The 26,052-nt window shown below is 49.6% G+C and overlaps 2 protein-coding genes and 1 pseudogene across 5 annotated transcripts in view; 1 reads left to right on the forward strand and 2 right to left on the reverse strand.

Annotated features, from left to right (window-relative positions):
* Positions 1-11,736, forward strand: part of Serpinf1 (serpin family F member 1) — a 13,242-nt gene extending 1,506 nt beyond the window's left edge. Inside the window, exons 1-8 of one of the 2 annotated variants that reach the window (XM_005349554.2) lie at positions 655-794; positions 4,748-4,835; positions 5,764-5,962; positions 6,504-6,659; positions 7,139-7,342; positions 8,254-8,396; positions 10,759-10,969; positions 11,361-11,736. In XM_005349554.2, coding sequence (XP_005349611.1) covers positions 4,755-4,835; positions 5,764-5,962; positions 6,504-6,659; positions 7,139-7,342; positions 8,254-8,396; positions 10,759-10,969; positions 11,361-11,620 — 1,254 coding nt within the window. In that variant the 5' untranslated portion in view covers positions 655-794; positions 4,748-4,754 and the 3' untranslated portion in view covers positions 11,621-11,736. Of the gene's footprint in view, positions 1-654; positions 795-4,747; positions 4,836-5,763; positions 5,963-6,503; positions 6,660-7,138; positions 7,343-8,253; positions 8,397-10,758; positions 10,970-11,360 lie in introns of those variants that run through there. The other variant, XM_026780886.1, reaches the window with a different exon arrangement.
* A 2,873-nt stretch (positions 11,737-14,609) lies between these two features.
* On the reverse strand, positions 14,610-15,138 carry LOC101993122 (annotated as a pseudogene).
* A 2,955-nt stretch (positions 15,139-18,093) lies between these two features.
* Smyd4 (SET and MYND domain containing 4) overlaps positions 18,094-26,052 on the reverse strand; it is a 59,274-nt gene continuing 51,315 nt past the window's right edge. For 2 of the 3 annotated variants that reach the window (XM_013347006.2, XM_026780948.1), the window contains exons 6-11: positions 24,763-24,945; positions 24,367-24,530; positions 21,379-21,511; positions 20,442-20,561; positions 20,176-20,299; positions 18,094-18,914 (exon numbers count right to left, since the gene is read on the reverse strand). In XM_013347006.2, the coding sequence (XP_013202460.1) occupies positions 18,764-18,914; positions 20,176-20,299; positions 20,442-20,561; positions 21,379-21,511; positions 24,367-24,530; positions 24,763-24,945 (875 nt within the window). In that variant the 3' untranslated portion in view covers positions 18,094-18,763. The remainder of the gene's footprint in view (positions 18,915-20,175; positions 20,300-20,441; positions 20,562-21,378; positions 21,512-24,366; positions 24,531-24,762; positions 24,946-26,052) is intronic. The other variant, XM_005349556.2, reaches the window with a different exon arrangement.

A 26,052-nucleotide genomic window follows, 5' to 3' on the forward strand; every position in this document is an offset into this window, starting at 1 on the left:
GCAATGCTCTTAACCGCTGAGCCATCTCTCCAGCCCCCAAGATTTTTTAATTTTTATGTGTCTGTGTGTCAGTGTTTGGGTTTCTGTATGCATGTGATACCCGAGGAGGCCAGAAGATGGCATCAGATTCTCTGAAGCGGGCATTACAGGCAGATGTGAGTTCCTGGGGTGGGTGCTGGGAATAGAACTCAGGACTTCTGCCAAAGCAACGAGTGTTCTTAACCTCTGAGCATCTCTCCAACCCAACCATTCTTTGTAATCTTCAGAGAGCACAGAACTTCAGAACAGACAGTCCATCCCTTCATTTTCCAGGAGAGGGAGAACTGTCTTGCTCCCCAACTGCCGGGAGAGCCACAGGCAACCACCCGGGCAGACCCGCACCCCTGCACCGGCTCACTTTCTCTCCATGTAGCCTGACGCTCAGTCAATCCTTTCTGATGTTCAGGTGCAGACCCATGACCTACCCCAAGCTGGCCCAAGTGCCTTGTGAAGTCAGCCATCATGTGGCTAGTCCCACCGAGGAGAGATGAAGGCCCAAGGGAGGGGACTGTGAAATGCGTGGTCTTGGGGACAGATGAAGGAAGGGCAGCAGTGGGTTAAAGTTAACACCAGACAATGATGCAATCACAGAGTTCAAATTGAGTCAGGTCACTTTAAGAAAGGAGTAGCTGTAATCTGAAGCCTGCTGGACGCTGGGTTGGGAGGCAGCTATTCACTCCACAGCTTGCTAGAGCCCCCTCAGGGTACAGGCTGAGAGGGACCTTGGCTGAGAGAGGAGCTGCAGCAGACCACAGGTAAGGCAGCTCCTAGTCTAGCCTGGAGATGACGGATGGGAGAGGACCCCTGGCTTGAGGGACTGGGAGGGGCAGGCGTACCCCAAAGACCAGAAAAGAGGGGTGCAGGTAAGGATACAGCAGCCTCTGCAGTTTAGGGACCAATGTGAACAGATGAGAGGGAAGAGGGAATTGGGGGACGGAGGGCCGGGACGCTATTATTCCCTATGTTATCCCACTGCAACAAAAGGAGAGGCTAGATGGGGTTTTGAATGGAGTTGGGAAACAATGTGGTGGTGGTGGGCAGTGGGAAGTGGGGGAGCCAAGCTCTGGGTTTGGTCTGAACAGTATCCCAAAGGGGCTATCATCCTACAGGCAGGGTTCTCCCTGGACTTGCTTCCTCCAGCAGTGAGCAAGGAAAATGGTCTTCCTGCAGCCCAGCTTGGCTCCACTCACTCATATTGCTGCTTTGCACAGTCAACTGGCGCTGACCTCCCTCCACCCCAGCAAGGAGCAACTGAGTCCTGCTGGCATGGGATGCCTGCTAGGTCCACTGTCCAGCCCCCACCCATTCTCCGTTACCAAGCGAATGGGAAACAAATGAGGTCATGGCCTCTTGCAAACAATAAGTACCATTTAGCCGAGCTGGTGTGTGGGGTCTGGTTGTCCTGCTGCAGCCTTACCTCCCGAGGAAGCCACAGCAGAGAGTAGTCTGGATCAAAGAAAAGAGACAGGTTTTCCAAGTGCCAGCCACTGTCTGGACCTTAGCCGCCCATCAGTTCAGCTCCCAGGCTGAGGGGGATGGGTGACTGCCCAGGAGTTCTGGTCCCAGGGCTGACTTTTCTGGGGTGTTGGGAGATGCAGCTATGGGTGTTTCAGGTTCCAAGATTTCAGAAAACAAAACAAAACTGCCCCGGAGGTGAATGGTGTAGCCGTGAGCCAGCCAGACTGGACCCCTGGAAACAGTCCTTGGGCCAGTGGAGAAGGAAGTGTCCTCCCCTGCACTGTCCACATGTCCACTGCCGTGTGGCTCAAAGGCTGCTTGGTTCTGGGAGGAGGCGGCAGTGGAGGAGGAGCAACATGTTTGTCTCCCGGCTGGGTTTAATCTGAAACACATGTACTGGCTCCCACTTGTCGTCCTAGCTCAGATTCGAGACCACAACAGCCCAGTTTCTGTGTCTCTTGATTTGGGGCAGACCTTGGCTCAGAGGGGGGATCGCGACCCTTTCTCATGTCCTCCCCCACCTGTAGCCCAGGAGTCTGGCTTGGACACTGCTCTTTGGACAGAATCATTGTCCTGGTGCCCCTGGCTAGCCAACAGCTGCCTACCCAGCCCAGTTATGGCTCCCAGGGCCTTGCATATGTCCTATGGAGCCACTGCTGTGGTCCCTCACTTTCTGCCCCTCCTGCCACTTCCTTAATTCCTGTGACTTCGGGTGGAGAATTCAGACAGCCTACTAACACCTGTTCCTGCTTATAGCTCTTGGGCCAGCATTGGACCCCTGTGTCTCCCCACACCTACCAGGTTCCCCACCTCAGCTTCAGTTCCCAGTCTACCCACGTGGTAACAATGAGCTGTCACTTAGACCTGGAGGAAATCCAGGAGGTCCCATCTGCAAGTGTATCTCACTTATTTCCTGGATTAGGATGCCAAGGGTGACCATCGCCTCCCTTCTCTTGGTCACTACCCACCCAGAGGGACCAGAGCTTTCTGTGCATCTCTGATAAATCAGTCTGTTGGGGTTCAGCGGAGGAAGGCTGCTGCCTGTGATGGGTGGGGCTGGGTGGGGAGGGCTCCAGTCTGTATCACTTTCTCTGTTGTGCCAAAGGGTTTTCTCCTTACGAAGCTGGGAGGCAGTACCCCTGGGTGAGAACACAGGGGTCCCTAGAATTCCCACAGGAGATCTGTCATAGATGAAGGGTTAGAAAGAGGGAGGCTTGCCGGGCGTTGGTGGCGCATGCCTTTAATCCCAGCACTCGGGAGGCAGAGGCAGGCGGATCTCTTTGAGTTCGAGACCAGCCTGGTCTACAGAGCTAGTTCCAAACCCTGTCTCGAAAAACCAAAAAAAAAAAAAAAAAAACACAAAACAAAACAAAACAAAACAAAAAAACGAAAGAGGGAGGCTGGTTCCTGCTGGTGGTGCTGCCGGAAGCAGAGTAAACTCAGAGAGCCTTTCTCTTGTTGGGCTCTGGTCGTCTAGTGGATTATTTGACTTAACTTGAAGGACCTCAGCCAACTGGTACAGCCTGCACTCCTAACATTTCAGATCCAGTTTGTTCTGGGAAGTCAGAAAAGTTGGTGATGTGTGTGTGGTGGGGGAGGGCAAGTGTATGTGACAGGATAACGGTGGAAATGAGCGGGCACTTCTGGGGGTGTGTGCTGTAGGATGGGTGGAGGGCATGCCAGGACAGACTGTGGTCTTTTCTTTCCAGGATGAGTTTTTCTGTGGACCTTGTCCCCCACCCTAGACCTGACTTCAGGGGAGCACAGGAATGATTTGTGAGGACCCACATCCCAGATTTCAATTTTGCCTTGTAGTCCAAGTGCCAGGCCAGAGTCTGGGCAGGGAAGCATGCAGGCAGGCAGCAGACAGCAGGCAGCAGGCAGGCAGGCAGCAGGCAGGCAGGCAGGCAGGCAGGCAGCTGGAAGGCAGGCAGGCAGCAGACAGCAGGCAGCAGGCAGGCAGGCAGGCAGTAGACAGGCATGCAGGCAAATAGGCAGCAGACAGGCAGGCAGGCAGGCAGGCAGACAGCAGGCAGGCAGCAGACAGCAGGCAGCAGGTAGCCAGCAGGCAGGCAGGCAGCATGCAGGCAGGCAGGCAGTAGGCAGGCAGGCAGCATGCAGGCAGGCAGGCAGTAGGCAGGCAGGCAGCAGACAGGCAGGCAGCTGGAAGGCAGGCAGGCACCAGACAGCAGGCAGCAGGCAGGCAGGGAGCAGACAGGCATGCAGGCAGATAGGCAGCAGACACGTAGGCAGCAGGCAGGCAGGCAGATAGGCAGGCTCTGGGGTTAAGAGCAGTTTTCATGCTAGTGGGTGGGGGAAGTCGTGGGTCATCAGAAGAGATGTCAGCGGGAGGAACAGCTGAGATCTTCCCAACCTCTGGCTCTGATAAGGGCTGCTAAGATATTGTCTAGCAGATGTGATTGTGACCTGTGACCTCAGTACTTGGGAAGCAGAGGTAGGAGGATCACACATTCAAGGCCACCCTAAATATAGCAAAACTGTCTCAAAAAAGAATGAGGGGGAGGTTATATAATTTAAGCTTCATAACAGTAGGTAAGAACTACAATGCCAGGAGGGATTTATTCTTTGGATAGCTATGAAGTCAGGGTTAGAGCCCAGGCAGTCTACACCCTCTTAGCTAAGTAAGGAATTCCTCTTGAGATGAAAGAATGGGGCCAAGTCAGGCATGGTGGCACACACCTGGAATTCCAGCACTCAGGAGGCAGATGGAAGAGAGTAGCTGCAAGTTCAAGGCTAGCCTGGGCTACATAGGCAATATCCCATCTTAAAAAAAAGGGGGGGGGGGTAAGGGGCAAATACACAGGACAGAGTGTCTTTATCCTAGGTTTTTGGCCAGAAATCTTTTGGTGGATAGCAGGGCTAGACCAGATGGTCTGTGAGTCTCTGAAGACCTGGGTTCTGCTCCCATCCCGAGACAGGCTCCAAATCCTACCAAATGAGACGGCTGTATGCCCCCATGGGAAAGCCTTGGTGTGTGTCTGCTCTAGACGAGTTTCTTGGGGCCAGAAGAGCCCTCAGCAGGTCCTCATTACTTTGGCGCTTAGGCTGGAAGGTGTGTCTCCTGACAGTCATGTGCAGCAGCAGGTGCAGTTGGGACAGCAAGCCTCAAGCTGACAGCCCATTTTGGGGTCAAGAGCTGGAAGGAAAGTGCTCACCCCACTGTGGGTGGTGGGGTGGCAAGGCAGGGTGTGGGGGAGGGGAGTCGCTTGCCCTCTTTTTTCTCCTGTAGTTTCAGGATGCAGGCCCTGGTGCTACTCCTCTGGACTGGAGCCCTGCTCGGGTATGGCAGCAGCCAGAATGTCGCCAGCAGCTCTGAGGTCAGTAGGGTGGGCAGGTGTGGGCAGCAGCTGTTCTAGCCCCTCCTCGGCTGGCAGCAGAGGAGCCAGCACAGGACGACAGCGTTGGGTGCAGGGCAGGTTCTGGCCTTCATTCCTCTAGCAGCAAGACAAGTATTTGCCTCACCTTTCCAGGTGTAGAGAAGCCTCTGCTGTATGGAGGAAGTAGGTGTAGGGTCCTGTCACACAAGGGACAAGGCAGTTGGATATATTAGCTATGGCCCTGGGCACTGTGGGTTCTGAGTTTGGGTTAGGGCTTGTCAGGAGAGACAGGGAGAATGTCACAGCAGAACCTAGGTGGACTCAGAATTCTGAGTCCAAAATGGTGAGCAGAGAAGAGTGTGGTATGTAGCCTGAGGACAGGTTTCTTTGGTGGTGGTGGTGGGGAGGTCTCCTGCAGAGAGACAGAGAGACATAGAGACAGAGTGTTTGTAGGCTAGAAGTCAACCCAGAGTTGACCCCATTCCTCATGCTGTCCGCCTTGGTTTCTGAAACAGGACCCCTCACTGGCCTGGAACACACTGACTAGTCCAGGCTCAAGGGCCAGTGAGCCGCACAGACCTGCCCATTTCTCCTTCCCCAGCGCTGAGATTACAAGCATGCACCAACCATGCCCAGCCTTTTTTGCGTGCCTTCTGGGGATTGAATCCAGGTCCTCATGCTGTCGGGCCAGTACTTTACTGAGCTAGCTCCCCAGCCCGACCAGTTTTATTTTAAAGTAGGCCAGGCTTCCTGCTCTCAAGTCACAGGTCAAGCCTGGCGAGCCATGGTGTTGCCTCTCTCCAGCATAGAGGAGAGCACACACTCATTCCAACTTAGACTAATGGCCCCCAGGGACCAGAGGACAACCCCAAGCTGGAGGCAATGCCATTCACTGTGCCTTCCCACTGGTCCTTGTGTTCTGACCCAGGGCTCTCCAGCCCCTGACAGCACAGGGGAGCCAGTGGAGGAGGAGGACCCCTTCTTCAAGGTCCCTGTAAACAAGCTGGCAGCAGCCGTTTCCAACTTCGGCTATGACCTGTACCGCCTGAGATCCAGTGCCAGCCCAACTGCCAATGTTCTGCTGTCTCCACTCAGCGTGGCCACAGCCCTGTCTGCTCTTTCTCTGGGTGAGTGTCAGCCGAAGGGGGCTGCAGATGGACCTGAATTTCCCCACCCTGAGCCTCCATGTCTAGGATGCCAGGGGAGCAAAGGGAAGGTGGGGGCTGCAGTCCTGGCTGCACACACATACACACACACACACACACACACACACACACACACACACACACACTTCCTACCACTTTAGGAAAGTGACATTCTCCTTGGTTCTGTAAGTGAACCCCTATTGTGTTAGTCATTTACCCAGGATCTAGGGGTACAGCTGCCAGGAGCAGGCTGGGGTTCCTGCTCAGAATGGGTATAGGTAATGATGGACTTCAGGGACTCCATCCCAGCCGTCTCTCTGTAGGTCTGATGGCCTTGGCCTAGTTTAGAGACTTTTCCTAGCAATGCAGTCCTTGTTTCCCTGAAGCTTTTTGTCCACCTACAATGTCTGCAACATCGGCCTCCTCGGGTTCTCAGAAGACAAAAGATCAGGTATAGAATCCCCCTGTCTGCTGTGGGTCCCCTGGGCAGCTGTGAAGCCCGCCATCCTCTTCTCCTTGGCAGGAGCTGAACAGCGAACAGAGTCTGTCATACACCGGGCTCTTTACTACGACTTGATCAGCAACCCCGACATTCACGGCACCTACAAAGAACTCCTTGCCTCCGTGACTGCCCCTGAGAAGAGCCTCAAGAGTGCTTCCAGAATTGTGTTTGAGAGGAGTCAGTAGCCCACTCCACCCCACCCCTTAAAGTCTATGTCGTCCAAACTGGCCCCGTGACTTATAGTGCTGCCACTGCTCTCCAAGTGCAGACACACACCATCATGCCTGGCACAAGGTTGCTTTTCTGGCCCCGAGTCGCCTGTATGCTCCATGCTGGGCTTCTGTCTAAACAACAGACTGTGTGTGCTCAGGCCAGGCCTGGCAGTGGTGGGCAGGAAGGGGCCTGTGAGACCACAGAGGATCAGAAAGAGGAAATGGGCTGTGGGAGACAGCAGGAGGGTCTGGGGAGGGCAGTAACATGAAGGGGATTGCAATGGGTAGAATCCATTGTTCCCTGTCCAGGGTCTGGGCAAGCCAGCAGATGGCCCAGCAAGTCAGGGGAAGATGCTGGGCAGGAAGTTGGGGTCTGGCATGCTTTCAAAGTGAGGGCGCTGGCTCTACTCTCATATACTAATCTTTGATCTGCTCCCTCTCAAGAACTTCGAGTAAAATCCAGCTTTGTTGCACCTCTGGAGAAGTCTTACGGGACCAGGCCCAGAATCCTCACTGGCAACCCTCGAATAGATCTCCAGGAGATTAATAACTGGGTGCAGGCCCAGATGAAAGGGAAAATCGCTCGCTCCACAAGGGAAATGCCCAGTGCCATCAGCATCCTCCTCCTCGGCGTGGCTTACTTCAAGGGTGAGGGCTTCTCTATTTCTGTTTGGCCAAGGGAGGGCAGTGTGAGTGCGTGTGCGTGTGTGTCTGTGTGTGGTGAACACGACGACGCAGGTGCAGGGCCAGAGGAGGGTATGAAAGCCATGTGTGCTTGCCTTTCTGCTTGGCATTTACCACGTGTCTCTGAACTAGGTGGCAGGTGAAATGGCTGAGTGGGGGTGGCCACAGATCTCTGGCTCCGAATCAGACCAGGTTGAATTGCGGCTGTGCCCTGTGAGCACAGAGCCCTAAGTTTCTCCTGAGACGCCTGTCTCCTCAGCTTTCCTGTGACAATTACACAGCGACTTCACACTCTGTACAATATATGCGGTATTGTTCTCACAGCGACCCTGTCCTCCTGAGACCCCACCTGTGCTCAGGAAGCTGCTTCCAGTGACCTGTCAACACTCCTGGAGGCAGCAGTAATGCATCAGGAGGCCCTTCCACAGGCCTCACAAGAGGTCTGCTTTTTTCAGAAAAGGGCTTGTGGCAGAAACGGTTTGGCTAATTTCCCTCTTAAGACATGACCATCTTTCCGAGTAGCAGCAAGAGTGGATGCCTAACCTAGAGGGAGGCCCCGGGGCTCCCTGCTCCAAGTACACAGGGGCTAGGAGAGCAGGTACAACCCAACATATGAAAGGCCACCTTAGACAAAAGGAGCTCGGTGATCCAAGCACAGTGACAACACCCACTTATTTCCACCCTAGTTTCCTTAGGGAAGACAGCCAGCACCTGCAGTCCATGGACCCTGCGGTCAACCCCACACATGCTGGGACCCAGCAGCTCCTGTGTCCATGCTACTGACAGCTCAGGGTTCTTTGGCCGATGGAGACCCAGCCTGGTCCCCTGGCCTTTCCGGTGACAGTGGCTCAGAAGCTCCATATGTTTCCTTCCAGGGCAGTGGGTAACAAAGTTTGACTCGAGAAAGACGACCCTCCAGGATTTTCACTTGGATGAGGACAGGACTGTGAAAGTCCCCATGATGTCAGAACCCAAGGCCATCTTACGATACGGCTTGGATTCTGATCTCAACTGCAAGGTCTGTAGGGATGGGGGGCGGAGGGGGCAGAGAGGGGCAGGGTGGTATGGAGTGGATGCCACTGACATCGGCCAAGCATCTTAATTTTATTGTGTGACTTTTGCCAAGTTAGTAATGTTCCTTGGCATTTCCTTTTCCTCCTCTTCCTCTTTTTTCTGGGTTTTCAAGACAGACTTCTCTGTGTGTCCCTGGCTGTCCTGGAACTGGCTCTATAGGCGAGGCTGGCCTCGAACTCAGATCACCTGGCTCTGCCTCCTGAGTGCTGGGATTAAAGGTGTGCACCACCACTGTCTGCTGTCTTTCCTTTTCTTGAAGTGGAGTGAGAAGTAGTTATCAGAACTTACTCTCCAAGAATTTGTTATAAGAATCAAGGTCATAAAAAACAGGTTTTCAAGACCTGGCACCCAGAGCTGGGGATGGTGACAGACACCTGTAATGCCAGCAGTCAGGAGGCTGAGGTAGGGTAATCAAGAGCCCAGTCTGTACTTTGAGACCATCTCAAAAACAGAAATGGGGGCTGGAGAGATGGCTCAGTGGTTAAGGGCATTGGCTGCTCTTCCAGAGGTCCTGAGTTCAATTCCCAGCAACCACATGGTGGCTCACAACCATCTGTAATGAGATCTGGTGCCCTCTTCTGGCCTACAGGCAGGATACTGTATAAATAAATAAATAAATAAATAAATAAATCTTTAAAAAAAAAAAAAACCAAAAAAGAGAAATGGGCTTGAACAATGGCTCAGTGGTTAAGGGCATTGGCTGCTCTCTCTGAGGAGCCAGGTCCTATTCCCCAGCATCTACATAGCAGCTCATGATTGTCTGTAAGTCCAGTTCCAGGGGATCCAGCACCCTCTTCTGGCCTCTGCAGATATCAGACATGTGTGTGGTGCACAGGCAACCACTCATGCACATACAAACAAAGAAACAAAGGCTAGGCACTCACTGGGGAGTACAGTGGTAAAGTCCTGCCTCGCACGAGCAAAGCACTGGGTTTAATCCTTAGTACAGCCAGAAACAAAAGAAAGAAAGAAAAAGACTTGGCACTCAGGTGTTGATTATTTCTTTCCTTTTTCCTTTTTGAAAGGGAGCCTCGTGTAACTCAGGCTGGCCTCAAACTTACTAGCTGAGGATGACCTTGAACTCCTGATCTTCCTGTCTCTTCCTCCAAAAGGCTGGCATTGTAGGCGTGTGCCACCACCCTGGTTAATGTGGCGCTAGGGATCAACCCACAACTTCATGAAGGTTGGCATGTGCTCTCCTACTGCGCCGCGCCCAACCCAAAGCTGCCTTTTCCTGACAGTGCCTCTTCTTAGAATTAAGAGCCAGATTCCGACAGCTTTGTCACAAATGTCACACACTGACATTCTAAAGCTCTCAGTGTCCCTGACTTCTTTCAGTTCTATATCAGTAGTTACTAACCCCTTCTAGACTATGGTTTCTTTGGAAATCTGACAAAAGTGCCTGAAACAGTGGGCTGTGGTGGCACACTTTAATCCAGCACCCAGAAGGCAGGAGTAGGTGGATCTCTGTGAGTTCGAGGCCAGTCTGGTCTATATAAAAAGTTCCAGAGCAGCATAATAGAGAGACTTGTCTCAAAAAAAAAAAAAGCCTGATACAGTCCAGAGAAATGACATTTCCGTAATATGGTTGTAAGGGTTCTGGGAAGCCCTGACAGTGAAAGTTCCATGGCCTTACTTAGGTCAAAGGATCTGTTTTAGTGTTCATTTCTAGTCCAGGGCTCTGTAAGTGCTGGCAGGGAGACTCTGGAGGACATTCAACTCCAGCTCCTGAGAACTAGGTCCTGCTTAGTGTTAGCGACATCCAGAAGAGGGCAACTGAGGAAATGCCCCCAGCAGGCTGGCCTCTGGGCACACTTGTGGCGCATTTTCTTGATTAATGACGGATGCGGGAGGCCCAGTCCACCATGGACCATGCCACTACCGAACACGTGGTTCTGGCTGGTCTAAACAGGCAGGCTAACGTGCCATGGGGGAGTAAGCCAGAAAGCAACGTTCCACTATGGTCTTTGCGTCAGTCAGTTCCTGCCCTGAGTTCCCTTGGTGATCAGTGTGACCTCAGAGTTCTAAGATGAAATAAGCCCTTTCCTTGCCAAGTTGCTTTTGGTTACATTTTATCACAGCAATAGAAATCCCAACTAAGATAAACCACACGCTAGAAATTTTTCATCAAACTTCCACTGGTGTTAAGCCTAGGAGAAAACTGCCTACCCCTGAAGGACTGGCAGGCCAGCAAAGGCCAGCTGTTGCCAGGCTGGGGCTGGGGCTGGGGCCCGTGCCAGGAGAGGGGAACAGCTCCTGGTTATGGGGTTTGGCCCAGAACCAGCTCACCTGCTCTCTGTTGTTAGATTGCCCAGCTGCCCTTGACCGGAAGCATGAGCATCATCTTCTTCCTGCCCCTGACGGTGACCCAGAACTTGACCATGATAGAGGAGAGCCTCACTTCTGAGTTCATCCATGACATAGATCGAGAACTGAAGACGATCCAAGCTGTGCTGACTGTCCCCAAGCTGAAGCTGAGCTACGAAGGGGAAGTCACCAAGTCTCTGCAGGAGATGAGTATGTCTGCAGGACTACTGCCCTGGGGGCTGGAACTGGGCTTCCACCCTGCTGACAGAACTTCGTAGGGTGGCCTTGCGCACTCGCTACACTCTGAGGGAGGGGTCACAGAACCCCTTTCCCATCAGACTTAGTCGTTGGTCCCCTGAGCATGTCTCAGGCCAGGCCTGTTTCCCTTGCTGTCCCTGCTCTCAGGTAGGGCACTGTGGTGGCTCAGAACACCTCACACCTCACAGGGCAAAGCAGGGCTCTACTCCTAGCTTGCTTTCTTGAGATTCAGCTTACACAAGCCAGGATTGTGTGTGTGTGTGTGTGTGTGTGTGTGTGTGTGTGTGTGCGCACGTGAGGTGGACAAGGAAGGCTTTAATGAAATCTCTCTCAATCTCTACAGAACTACAGTCCTTGTTTGAGTCACCTGACTTCAGCAAGATCACAGGCAAACCTGTCAAGCTCACCCAAGTGGAACACAGGGCTGCTTTTGAGTGGAATGAGGAGGGGGCAGACAGCAGCCCCAACCCAGACCTCCAGCCTGTCCGCCTCACCTTCCCGCTAGACTATCACCTTAACCAGCCTTTCATCTTTGTCCTGAGAGACACAGACACAGGGGCCCTTCTCTTCATAGGCAAAATTCTGGACCCTAGGAGCACTTAGTGCTTCTACTCAGTGTGCTCAAGGAGAAAACCCTAGCGGGATCGCCGATTATACATTCCAGGAAGGCTGCCCTACAGCTTCAATGTATCCTTCGCAATAAAAGAGCTTTTCCTTAATTTCTGCTACTTTTTTCCTTCTGTTTGAAGCTATATTTAGTATGGAGGAAAACCAGTCGTTATGAATTTACATACTCATAACTGGCTCTGCTCAAGGCCTGCAGAAACTCACCCGTTCCTGTTCTGGGGATGCTGGTGGATGAGGAGGACTCGCACCCGCCTCTTGGAGGGCACCCCCACCCCCACAACTACTGAAGCTTGCTGTGGTGCTGCTCAGCTTTCTCTCACCCTAACACAGGCCTGGGGAAATCCACAGCTGTTTTAGAGGCCCCAGCCCGTGACTGGGCCCTTGCTTTGGGGCCTGTGATGAAGCAGCATTGCAGCTTGTCTTTTTTTTTTTTTTTTTGGTTTTTTGAGACAGGGTTTCTCTGTGGCTTTTTTGGAGCCTGTCCTGGAACTAGCTCTTGTAGACCAGGCTGGTCTCGAACTCACAGAGATCCGCCTGTCTCTGCCTCCCGAGTGCTGGGATTAAAGGCGTGCGCCACCATCGCCCGGCTGCAGCTTGTCTTATGACCTGGAAGCAAACAGAAAAGAGGCCAGAGATCCCCTTGGTCGCCCATTTCCCATTAGGCACACCCCCTCCCCCCCTGCTTTTTTGAGACAGGGTTTCTCTTTGTAATAGTTCTGGCTGTCCTGGAACTCACTCTTTAGACCTTGCTGGTCTTGAATTCACAGAGATCCATCTACCTCTGTATCTGCAGTGTTGGGATTAAAGGCATAGGCCACCGCATCTGTCTTAGGCCCACCTCCCTCCCTTTTTTTTCTCTCTCTTCAAGACAGGGTTTCTCTGTAGCTTTGGGGCCTGTCCTGGAACTAGCTCTTGTAGACCAGGCTGGCCTCGAACTCACAGAGATCTGCCTGTTAGGCCCAACCTCTTAACAATTCTACTGTCTTCCAGTAGTGCCACACTGGGACCATTCTTTCACCACACGGGACCTTGGGGGACTCATAACCTAAATGGCAACATATGCTCCTAAAGAACCCAACTAGGGGGACTGGAGAGATGGCTCAGTGGTTAAGAGCATTGACTGATCTTCTAGAGGACCCATGTTCAATTCCCAGCACCCACATGGCAGCTCACAACTGTCTGTAATTCTAAGATCTGACACCCTCACACAGACATACATGCGGGCAAAACACCAATGCACATAAAATAAAAAATAAAAATAAATTAACCAGCCTAGTCTACAAGAGCTAGTTCCAGGACAGGCCCCAAAGCTATAGAGAAGGGGCTGGAGAGATGGTTCAGAGGTTAAGAGCATTGCCTGCTCTTCCAAAGGTCCTGAGTTCAATTCCCAGCAACCACGTGGTGGCTCACAACCATCTGTGATGGGGTCTGGTGCCCTCTACATACACACAGAAAGAATATTGTATACATAATAAATATTTTTTAAAAAGCTATAGAGAAACCCTGTCTCGAAAAACAAAACAAAATAATTGAAAAAAAATCCCAATTAGGTTTACTTGTATATTTTACCTGTGTTTATGTAGGTATGTGTTTGAGGATGGAGTAGGTGCCAGAGATCAGTCTTGGGGGTCATTTCTTAGGAGGTGAAAATATATATTATCAAGGGTCTGGAGAGATGGCTCAGGGATTAAGACCTTTTGCAGAGGACCCAGGGTTTGGTTCCCAGCACCTATGTGGTGGCTCACAACCCTGTATAACTCCACCCAGGGAACCTGGTGCTTTCTTCTGGCCTCCATAGGCACTGTATACATGTAGTGTATAGACATGCATGCGGGCAAAACAGCCACACAAACATTTAAAAATGATTATTTGTATGCATGCATGATGTGTGTGTGTGTGTGTCACGGCACACATGTGGTGATCAGGAGACAGTTCTGTGGAGTGATTTCTCCTTCCACCTCGATGTGGCTTCTGAGGACTGGAGTTGCCAAGCTTGTAAGGCAAGTGTCTTTTCCTGCTGAGATATCTTGTTACTTCGTGCTACCCTGTTTTTGACTACAGTCTCTCACCAGCCTGGAACATACTAAGTAGACGAGGCTAGTGGTGGACCAGTAAGCCCCTAGAATCCATTTGTCTCCATCTCACCAATGTTGGATTGCAAGCTTGTGTTGCCACAACTTGCTTCTCTTCATATGGTTCCTGGGGGTTGACCTTATGTTCTTGTGCCTAGAGGACAAGCTAACTTTTACCAATTGGGCCTATTTATTTATTATTCTTTTTTAAATTTATTTTTATTATGTATACAACATTCTGCCTCCATGTATGCCCACACACCAGAGGAGGGCCCCAGATCTCATTACAGATGGTTGTGAACCACCATGTGGTTGCTGGGAATTGAACTCAGGACCTCTGGAAGAGCAGACAGTGCTCTTAACCATTGAGCCATCTCTCCAGCCCCATTATTTGGTTTTTTGAGACAGGTTTTCTCTGTATAGCCCTGGTTGTACTGTAACTCACTCTGTAGACCAGGCTGGCCTTGAACTCACAGCAATCTGTCTACCTCTGCCGGGATTAAAGGTATGTGCCACCACTGCCCAGGGCCCATTTATTTTTTGAGTCAGGGTCTCACTGTGTATTCCTGGCTGGCCTGGAACTTGCTGTGTAGACAAGGCTGGCTTCAAATTCAGAAAATTCTTTTTTTTGAGACAGGGTTTCTCTGTAGCTTTGGAGCCTGTCCTGGAACTAGCTTTTGTAGACCAGGCTGGCCTCAAACTCACAGAGATCCACCTGCCTCTGCCTCCCAAGTGCTGGGATTAAAGGTGTGTGCACCAACACCGCCTGGCAAGATCATGAATTCTTAAAGACATGCACCACCACACCAACAGGGCCCCATCTTCGACATGACCTTGAACTCCTGAAACTCCACTTCCCAAGTGCCTGGACTGTAGGCGTGTGCCACAATGCCTTTTTTTTTTTTTTCACTTGGAAAGTGTTAGCATTTAATTGGCCTCCCTGAGTGGCTTCTAGCCACCAGAACACAGGCACCTCCAACACCCTTTATCTTCTCTTCAGCTCTTCTGCTGAAAAATTTGGCTTTCACGATGACAGGCTGCTTAGGGAGCTTTCCCTTCCCCAGAACTTTGTAGTAGCCCGATCGCACGACATCAATGATGGGAGCAACTCCAGTCTTGTTCTTGGCAGCGTTGACCCGGGTCTGCTCACTGACCAGCGTCCACAGTTTATCCAGGTTGACAGTCGGGCAGAAGCTCTGGTTCCTCTTTAAGTGGTAATGCCTCATCCCAACTTTCCCAAAGTAACCTGGATGATATTTGTCGAAGTTGATCCTGTGATGATGCATGCCTCCAGCGTTCCCGCGTCCTCCCGGATGCTTGCGGTGTTTACCGATTCGGCCATGGCCGTGGCTCACGTGGCCCCGGAGTTTCCAGGTCTTCCTCAGTCTGGATGGCATGGCGGTGGCAGAAAGGAAAGAGGCGCCACGCTGCCTTTTGTGGTTTTAGTTATTTATTTTCTAATTACTATTTTGTTTTTTTTTTCAAGACAGTTTTTCTCTGTGTAACCTTGGCTGTCCTGGAACTCGCTCTGTAGACCAGGCTGGCCTTGAACTCAGAGATCCACCTGTCTCTGCCTCCAGAGTGCTGGGATTAAAGGTGTATGCCACCACCACCAGGCTCGTGTGGTTTTATTTTTGAAAAAAGGATTTATATTTATTTTTAGTTACATGTATATGTATGCCTGTGTGTGGATATGTGCACATGAGTGTAAGTGTTTGCAGAAGTCAGAAGCATCGGACCCCCTTGGAACTGTGGTTACTGGTGGTTTTGAGTTCCTTGTCACTAGGAATTGGAATTAAAATAGCTTGTCAGGAGGTTAGGAATTGAGTTTGGGTTCCCTGCAAGACCAGCATATGCTTAACTGCTGAGCCACTGCTCCAGTCCTCTTATTTATTTATAGGCAGAGCCTCACTATGCAGCCTTGGCTGGTCTGGAACTCATGTAGATTAGGCGACTCTGGAACTCAGAGATCTGCCTGTGCCTGCTTCCTGAATGTTGAGATTAAAACTCTGTGCCACATGTCAAGTTTAAATGCATAGTTTCATTTTATTTCTCTTTTTATTACTTTGAAAGATTTATTTTTAATTTCATGTGTGTGTGAATGTCTGTATGTCTGTGTAATTGAGTTTGGGTGCCCACGTGACTATGAGCCACTAGTGTGGGTGCTGGGACCTGAGCTGAGGTGCTCTGGAAGAGCATGTGCTCCTAACTGCTGAAACACCTCTTTAGCCTCTTTATTTTTATTAGTTTTGTTTTGTTTTCTGAGACAGGGTTTTTCCACGCAGTTCTGGCTGTCCTGGAATGTGCCAGGCTGGCCTAGAACTCAGATTCACCTGACTCTGCCTTTTGAATGCTGGACTAAAGTTGTCTACCACCATACCTGACTCAGCCCTTTTATTATTATTATTATTATTATTATTATTATTATTATTATTATTATTATTATTATTATTTTGATTTTCTGAGACAAGGTTCTCTATGTAACAGTCCTGGCTGTCCTGGAACTTGCTCTGTAGACCAGGCTGACCTCAAACTCACAGAGATCTGCCTGGCTCTACCTCTCTGAGTGCTGGGATTAATGGTGTGTACCATCACCACCACCCAGCATTATTTTGAGTCAAGGTCTTTTGCAGTCCAGACTGCCATTTAAATCTTGACATGTCTCAGTCTCCTGAGTGTTGAGATTATAGGTGTGTTGCTACCATGGTCAGCCATGCTAGATTTTAATGCAAGCACAGGTATTCTCAACCTAAGGTCATAAGAGACAATAAGAGATTTTTTTTTTTTATTTTATGTGTATGAGTGTTGTGCCTGCATTTATAGCTGTGTACCATGTGCATGCAGTTCCCATAGAGGCCAGAAGAGGGCAACAGATCCCTGAAGCTGGAATTATAGATGGCTGTTAGCTGCCACGTGCCTGGCAATCAAACTCAGGATTCCCAGAAGAGCAGTATACACCTTTAACCACTGAGCCATCTCTCCAGCCCCGAGAGACATGCTTTATAACTTCAGGAAATAATTCTTTTTTTACAAAGCATTTAAAAAAAGCCTCCGTGTATATATAATAAGGCCTAATATGTAAAACTCTAAACACATCCTTTGAGAGAAGCTACTTTACAAAGTGTATAGGCTCTTAGGAACAAAACATATAGTATGTGCTTGGATTGGAATAAGAATAGAGTGGTCTGTAGGACTAAATTCTTTCCTTGAAACCCCCCCCCCCCCAAAAAAAAACCCAAACTCTTACAGGTCACCTCTTTCAGACTAAGTTGATAGACAGCAGAAGAATCAAATTCTGCCCACTTTTCATTCTACAAATGTTTGGATTCCAACTATTTTCCATCACCCAGCTTCCTGAAAAGTTGTTCTCAGGCTTCTTCAGGGCTATTTATTTACGGATTGTAATGCCATGGCAACTAACAGCCACTTCTTGGGCATGGTCAGGCTGGGCAAGTCCTCAAAAGCAGTGTGAATGGACTTGGTCTTCTTTTTCTTCCTTTTTTTTTGTTTTTTTTTTTTGTTTTTTTGAGACAGACTCCTCTGCCCTATCTGTCCTGCAGCTAGCTCTGTAGATCAGGCTGGCTTCGAACTCACAGAGATCTACTTACCTCTGCCTCCCAAGTGCAAGAATTAAAGGCGTGCACCATTACCAGCCTGGCTTGGACTTGGTGTTCTTTCCTACTAACTCATCCGAACAGACTGGTCAGCAGTAATAACGTAATAAGGATCAGCCAGAAAATCAGACGCTGGAAGTCCGAACTACCACACATCCTTGAGGGAAGGGGCAGCTGTCCTTCCCTTCTGTCTCAGCTTGAAACCATAAGCAGCAATGTCTACAACCTCAGCACTTGTGGGGGTGGGGGAGGGGCACATTTGGGGATGCAACCACAAGCCTCACACCCTACCAGTGAACTAACTATACCCCTAGCTTCTTGTTCAGTGGATTCTTGATTCTCTTCTTTGTACCCATTATTTTTAAACCTAGCACATGGAAGGCTGAGGTAGGGGATGTTTGAGGCGAAACTGTCTTACCGAGTGAGATCCTGTCTTCAGATAAACAACCCGAGTAGTCTACTTCCAGGTTCGCTAATGAATGACACAGAAAGGAGGCATAGTGTTATAAAGTCACTCCTTCAAGCCTGGCTTTTATTAGTACCTGGACAGTGAGTCTACCATAAAGTTCAATGAAAGTCAGTGAATAAAATTAAAAAACTGTGGGGCTGGAGAGATGGCTCAGAGGTTAAGAGCACTGGCTGTTCTTCCAGAGGGCCCGGGTAATTTCCCAGAATCTACTCACACCTGTCTGTAACTCCAATTCCAGGGCTTCTGACAGCCTCACACAGACATACATGCAAGTAAAACACCAATGAGCATTAAAACAAATAAACAAACAAATAAATAAAAGAATTAGAAAACTAGTAGGAAGCAAATAGAGTTGCCATCCCCAGGAAGAAACTGCCCAACAGTGAGACAGTCCCGTGTTTATTTCTTCATTCACAAATTACACACCAGCAGTTTCAATGAAACATTTAAGAAAGCGGGATATTGTGACTGTAATCGTGTGTCTCTTGACGTAAAGGAGCCACAGGGATTTCTTGCTATATATTGTTCTTCAATTATAATATAAGATTAAGAGTTGAAGTTCCCACTGGAGTGGTACACAGCACTTCATTACTACCAGAAACCACAGGAATGTTCCAGAGAAACAGACTCTCATCCTTTGGTGAGATGAAATCAAGCCAAAACCCTAGGCTAGTATCAGCTGCCTGCAGATCAGCTGCAGTCCTTTAAAGCACTTAGCTTCCACAGGCACGGGTAAGTCTTTTCTGGGGATGGGGGATTTCTATCCGAGGGCAGTTAGTTCCTGCAAGCAGCAGCCATCAGGACAATGAATCTTAACTATTATGTGCCCTAAGTGCTCCCTGCCATCAAGACACAGCGCAGGACAGCTGGGTAGGGCCTGTCCTTCCTGATGTCAGCTTTAAACCGACACAGCCTCTTTAACTCATCTGCCGGAGCTCCCTTCCTGCTGACTAGAATGTACACTCTACACCGAGGGCCCCACGGGGATTGACAAGTCCAGTAAACAGGATTTCATCTCCCGGAGCTCCTGGACCTCAGGGCTCTCAGGGCCACAGTGCACCAACAGGATCTTTTCCGCTTTCCATATGGCGCTCAGAGCTTCAGGCACTGCCAACCTGAACCAAGGGAGGAAAGCTGGTCAGGTCACTGTCTCCTTTCTGGACAGAGGACAAAGATAAAGTTCATTCCCTCCTCTAGGGTCTTATGGAGGCAACAAAGGTCAAAGTTCACCACACCCTCCAGGATCTTATCATCTAAAAGAGTATAAAAGAAACTTTCACAAGCACATTGAAAAGCAGAATTTGAGAAAAGCATGTGTGTGTGTGTTTGTGTGTGTGTGTGTGAGAGAGAGAGAGAGGCAGGCTCCAGGATCCTGAGAAAAATGGGCACACTTAAAAACCTTAATCAACATTTATGGAAGCTTTATACAGAGGTGAGAGAGAAGTGTTCATTTTAGGGTGCCCATGTCTCACCTGATGACTTCATGTTGTTCATTCTCTCTGAGCACATATGCTGTTTCCATGTTGGTATCAGGTCTGAGCTTCAGACCCTTTTCTTTAGCAATGTACACTACTGAATTTAATCAAGGCTGGAGGTAGGCTGGCCACACAGAAACACAACTGGGGACATACTTCACTTCAGGGGATCTCAGGGGCAAAATTGGGTGAAGGACCAGCTCATCAACTCTGCTCTTGTCTTTTGTGTGTGTGTTTTTGTGTGTGTGTGAGCATGCATGCATATGCAGTGCCAAGAATGGCACCCAGGGCCTTGTGTATGCTAGGCAAGTGTGCTACCAACATTCCCTTGGTTTCCTTTTTTAACCTTTAAAGCAAAGCAGGGCTTCTCAACCCTGAGGTAACTGTCTTGAGTGCTGCAGCGTGGAGGCTGCCCGTGCAGGGTCAGCCTCTACCCACCGGACGCTGGCAGTGCCCTCCTTCAGTTCTCAAGGATCACAGTTGTCTCCAGACACTGGCCAGGGCATCGGCAGGCAGAATTCCTTCTGCTTCAAAACAACTGCTTTAAAAGGAAGAGGATGCAAAGCAGGGGAAAAGCAGAGCCCTGGAGCTGAGAGTGCTGGGAAGGAGCAGCCAAGGGAGGTGTGAGTGGGCCCAGAGGAATGCTGGAGGGCGGGTGGGGCTGCCTGGAAGCCCTCCCTGGGAAACTCAGTTCAGACCTGAGAGCTTTCTCCACAGCTCTCAGGAGGAAATTCAAAGCTTAAAGTCTGTCAGTGAAGCAGAGGGCAAAGATTTGTCCTAAAGAGGAAATAGAAGGGTTTCAACATGCTTAAAAGCACTGCAGAAGTCATCCACAGAAGTGCCTAGTAAAACATAGAACAGTACGTGCCCTGGCCAAGGGCTAGGAAGAGGAAAGACCTACCCGTTGAACAGGACTTGGGCCAGCTTGAAGAGTTCATGGCCGATTTCAACACTGGATGGCCCATGGCGAGCTTCAACCACATGGACACTCTTCTGTATGTGGGCAGCAGACTTCCGCCAGTCTCCTGGGAGAACAGTCTCATTCCAGAAAGAACCACCATCCACCCAAGGCTCTCAGGGTGAGGAAAACAGAAAGGAAGGGAGAGCCAAACAGACAAGGCAAGGGCCACAGCTGAACACAGGCAGGGAAGGAAGACCACAGCATACCTAAGGCAGCATGCGCCTGCGCCAGCCCATCTTCAATCTCCCCCACCATGGTGTGCTCTGCGGACAAGAAGCTCTCGGCAGCCTCCCGGCACCCCAACAACTGCTGGACAGCTTGCTCTACTGAGTCAAAGGAAAAGCACCTCACAACAAACAGACCCAGACACGAGAGCCCGGGCTGCAATTCTCCATTGGCTGGGCCAGTGTGGAAATGCCCCGTTTCCCTCAGTCAACAGTCCAGCATTCCAGGAGAGCTGTTGTCTCTTATGTTTTCTTTTTCAGTAGAAAAAGGTGCTAGATGACCCCCCCCCCACCCCGCCCATTTACCCTGGGCTCCTAACACCCGGTTTCCAGTACAGCCAACTCCACAGCCCACCTGTAGTGCTTACTTCCCTTGACTCTAGGCTAAAGGTCAACTTCACAATGTAGGTTCAAACAGGTGAAACAGAGCCCTACCATGTCAGAGTCTAATAATAAGTTTCACAAAGCCCTTTCTTTCCTTGCTCCCTCTATCAGTGCTGGGGCTAGCTATGTAAGCTCTGCCCCCGAGCCATAGCACCAGCCCAGAGCAGGATCCACTGCTTCTGAGGGCAGAACAAACTTCCCAAGCGGTCAGTCGTCAGGCTCAGAGTTAGGATAAATGACATGGGACTTCTGGAGACACACAAAGCTCATGGAAGTTGGAAAGTCTTTCTGGTGCTCGAGCTACTAGATAGAACTATTAGACACAGAAGACAGAGCTTAAACCACCCAGTACTCTTTCAAGGACACCCGACGGCTGTAGGGTTTGGTCTCACTGGCCTATATAGCCACCTTGTGGCTGGTGCCGGGATAATGAAATTCCAGTCCTCAAAATCATTTACTGAGGACTATGAGAGCAAGGTGATAGCAGAATAAACCAAAGGGGCGGGGCTGGAGAGCCAGCAGGAGCCATTCTCACCTAGTTTCCCATTTCTGAGAAGCTTCTGGGCCTCACACACCTGCTGCTGAAGGTCCTGGAGGCGGGAGGCCAGGTGGGCCCTGCTGACAGATTCTCTGCAAGATTCGTTGCTGCAGCTCAGCACATCGTTTCCCTGTGGAAGCCCAGTTCTGTCGTTATTCCTATGTCAGGACAGTTATCAGCATTGCATGTCGCATGGACTTGAGCTACAGGGTCTCTGACCTGATGGGGAAAAGAGACTCCTGCAATAACACATTGCCAACAAGGCCTGAGTGAATTTGGTCCAGCAGCAATTCTAGTGAAAGCAGGAGCTGATCCCACTCCGAGGTTTAATTTCTGGACAGAAACGATCCACCTCGCCGGGCGGTGGTGGCACACGCCTTTAATCCCAGCACTCGGGAGGCAGAGGCAGGCGGATTTCTGTGAGTTCGAGATCAGCCTGGTCTACAAGAGCTAGTTCCAGGACAGCCTCCAAAACCACAGAGAAACCCTGTCTCAAAAAACAAAACAAAACAAAACAAAACAAAAAAAGAAACGATCCACCTCGGCAGCCCCTCTTCTCTTTTTGGGAAAAGGCCTTTAGATGATGGACAAGTATATTGGGTGTTTAAAAAAGCCGTAAGAAAACCAATATAGAAGGCTGGACATGGTAACACTATTGTTGTAATGTGGCACTTGGGACTAGAGATAGAAGATGACAAGTTTGAGGCCAGCCGGAACTATGTCATGAGTTCATGAGTTCTAGACCACCCTTGCAAGGGGAAGGAGGAGATGAAGAAGCAGCAGAAAGAAGAGAGATATGGCTCAGAGGATAGAAACATTTATTGGAAGAGCTGGAGAGATGGCTCAGCAGCTAAGGGCACTGGCTGTTCTTCCAGAGGAGCTGGATTCAATTCTCAACACCCACATGGCAGCTAACAAATGTCTGTAACTCTATTTCCAGGGAATCTGACACCTTCACAGAGACATACATGCAGGTAAAACACCAATGCACATAAAATAAAAATAAATATTTAGAAAGAATCTATTGGATTCAAGTCCTCAACCAATCATTTACTGAGGAAGAAAGTCAGGTGCAGTTCTGCAGGTCTGTAAAAATCTCAGTACTTGGGAAGTTGGAGCAGGTGGATCTCAAGTTTGAGGTCTTCCTGGGCTTTGAAGTGAATTCTAGGCTAGTTGGGTGTGGTGGTTTGAAAGAAAATGGCCCCCAAAGGAAGTGGTTAGGAGCTGTGACTTTGTTGGAGGAAGTGTGTCACCAGGGGGCAGGCTTTGAAGTCTCTTTTCTCAAACTTTACTTAGTGTGACAGTCAACTTCCTGTTGCCTCTGAGTCAAGTCACAGGGCTCTTAGCTCCAGCACCTCTGCCTGCAGGCTACCATGCTCCCCACCACGGTGACCTCTGAAAACTAAGCAAGTCATCCCAATTAAATGTTTTCTAAGAGCTGCCAAGGTCATGGTGTCTCTCCACATCAATAGTAACCCCAAGACATTGGGGATACACAATGAAACCCTGTCTCAAAAGAGCAAGAGTGAGGGAGAGTTAATCCAAAGGGTGCTAGGGCCCAACATGGTGGTGCACAGTTTTAATCCCAGCACTTGGGAGGCGGATGGATCTCTATAAATTCTAGGCCAGCCAAGGCTACACAGTGAGATTCTGCCTAAAAAACAAACAAAAGAAAAAGTGTGGGCTGGAGAGATGGCTCAGAGGTTGAGAGCACTGGCTGCTCTTCCAGAGGTCCTGAGTTCAATTCCCAGCACCCACATGGTGGCTCACAACTGTCTATGATGAGATCTGGTGCTCCTTTCTTGTGTGTATAGCCCTAGCACCCTTTGTATGCAGGCTGAATGCTGTATACATAATAAATAAATCCTTTTAAAAAAGTGCTAGGTAAGGCTTCATATTTAACCCTTGGGTTTACAATTGTAGCTTCTCAATACAACTAATTCCACTTACAGTATTCCTAACAAGAAGACCATTCTCTGGAAGTAGAGATAATTTTTATCTGGGCATAAATGTTGAAGACTCCAATGTCTATGCCATTATCTGGCACTAGCCACTCAATTTCTCTAACGATCTGCCATATTCTCCCAAGGTCAAGGCTGTTGGCTGAGGGGTTTAGATGTGGTTCCTTCCTTTGGGTCAAATGGCTGAAGGAAAACTATCTAGGTCTGATTTTTCCCACAGTTTCTGCATTGATAACACACAATAAGACTTCCACTCAGTCTGACTTTGGACTGGGACATGTTTTCATCTTACTGGGCTGGGTGGACAAGGAGGCTGAGGTGGTGGCAACCATCTTGTCACCATGGGAGAGGAGTATGCCTAATGAGGCCAGCAGAGGGAACAGGGTTGGGAAGACAGAAAAGCTGGGTGTTGGCGATGTTACCTGAGCCCGTAGATTAAGCTGTACCGGAAACAGTGCTCTGGAATGTTATTTTATTAGGTGGGGTCTCACTTGAGATTCTTCTGCCTCAGTCTTCTGGGTGCTGGGGTTACAGGCATGAGCCAAGTACCAGGTCTGACACAGAACTTTTTTTTTTTAAATATGTATTTATTTATTATGTACACAATATTCTGTCTGTGTGTATGCTTGCTGGCCAGAAGAGGGCATCAAACCTCATTACAGATGGTTGTGAGCCACCATGTGGTTGCTGGGAATTGAACTCAGGACCTTTGGAAGAGCAGGCAATGCTTTTAACCTCTGAGCCATCTCTCCAGCCCCTGACACAGAACTTTTAATGATTTATTTGAGCAAGTAAATTTCTAGTTTTTTTTTTCTCCCCCAGGGTCAAAGTTAAGCCTTTGTGTCATCTGTAAGGAAAGCGTTACTAAGTCCAACCTGACCCTGTGTGTTCGCCTGGTGGGGCAGCATGTTTGGGCGACTTCCTAAAATGAAGTGATACCAGTGCTCTCTAGAAACATCCCGTGGTTTGCCCTCGTGACTCCTTCGGGCTGGAGCGCTTATCTCTGGGAACAGCAGAGGTTTACCTGCATGAGTGCGCTGCATGCGTTGCAGCAGAAGGCTTCCCACCTGGGCTCTACAGCTGCTCTGAGTGTCTCAGTGTGACAGGCTGGACAGCTACAGTCAAAGAAGTACTGTGACCTCAGCTTCTGCTGCCTCTCAGCAACACCCATGCGGCTCTGATGTGGTCCTGGAGAGAGATCACCCACAGTTACCACTCACACCCAGAGAGTCAAAGCCTACTCAACAGAGGGCTGGGATATTCCTCATATGACAGGAGTCAGGAAGCTGGGCTGGGGCTCTGGCTCAGACCACCACATTGGGGAGTGGAGGCACCAGCCCTGGGCCTGCTCACTCCTGTCCACCTATCCTTTTCAGGTGGGGCAAGGCAGGGCGGTGGAAAGAAAGGAAGGCTGGCTCACCATAGCAGTGCACAATCTCTTGTCCCTTTCTGATGTGCTGTGCTGCCCGGATGGTGGCGACAGTGCCAGTGAAGGACACACTCGTGTTGGGGCTGCAGGAGTGGTTCAGGAGGCTGACGACAGGAAAGATGCCTGTGGCAAGGCGGACCTGCCTGCTGTTGGTCACAATGCTCTCTTCAGATCCTGACAACGCACAAGAAGAAGGAAATATGCATCAGGATGTTTGTCCAGTCCTTACATCTATTCTCAGAAGATGAACTGAGCAGCTGGGCCTGAAGCCCATCTGAGTCATGGCTCTGCAGCCGGATCCAATATAAATCAGATGGAACATGACTCATAGCAAACTCTGGTCCCCAGGAAGCAAAATGAATGAGTACACGAAAAGTCCACTGGAGTCTAATCGTTATGCCTGTATGCCACTCAAAAAACCCAATATTGGAATTTATTAAAAAGAATCAAAAAGGGATTATCAGTATGGCACTTTCTAGAGTTTCATAATGTTTAAAGGGCGCAGAATCATAGTATCCCTGAGATTATCTCCCCATGATTTCTAAAGTCCAGTTGCTCTTGTTTAACTGGCTCTGGTTGGTTATTGGAATAACTGTCCTAGTTAGGTAGCATACTTTATATACTCGCTCCGCCTTCTCCACCCTGCCCTTTGTCTAATCTTCTTGGCGACTGCTCTGCAGTCTCACGTAAGCAAACCGTCTGTACTTGTTTTACTGAAGGCAGACTTATGTCCCAGACAAGCTCTTTGTGGTACACTCAACCAGTTCACAAGCACTGCAAAGATGAAAGGAAGAGAAAGGGCCTCTAGGCAGTGATGCTGGTCTGCGTGAGTTTTTCATACTCATGTGCACAGCTATGCTCACGTTGTGTTTTTGTTGCTATGACAAAATCACTTTTAAAAAAGCAAAGGAAAGGTAAACTGACCGATGCATGCTTGTAATTCTAGCATTTGAGCAGCTAGGACGGGAGGATCAGCCTGGGCCATATAACTGATCCTGGCTCAAACAAAACATAATCAAAACCAAAACCCAACCAAAACAAGCAACAAAAGAGGCGTTGAGGAGGTTTCCTTCCACTATTCCCTACCGCCCACAAGTTAACGGTGGTCAAGGCTTTAGCAAAAGGACCGTGGGTGACATGCAAGCTCAAAACTCTGACAGCCTACATGCTCTTCAAACAAAATGCCAGTTGACTTAATGATGCAGTTTCTGATGCCAGAGAAGTTCAGAAGTAGAGAACTAAGATGTGGGAATATATGGCAGGGTTTTCTGATAATGGCAA

The sequence above is a fragment of the Microtus ochrogaster genome, chromosome 7 (genome assembly GCF_000317375.1).
Source record: "Microtus ochrogaster isolate Prairie Vole_2 chromosome 7, MicOch1.0, whole genome shotgun sequence".
NCBI lineage: Eukaryota > Metazoa > Chordata > Mammalia > Rodentia > Cricetidae > Microtus > Microtus ochrogaster.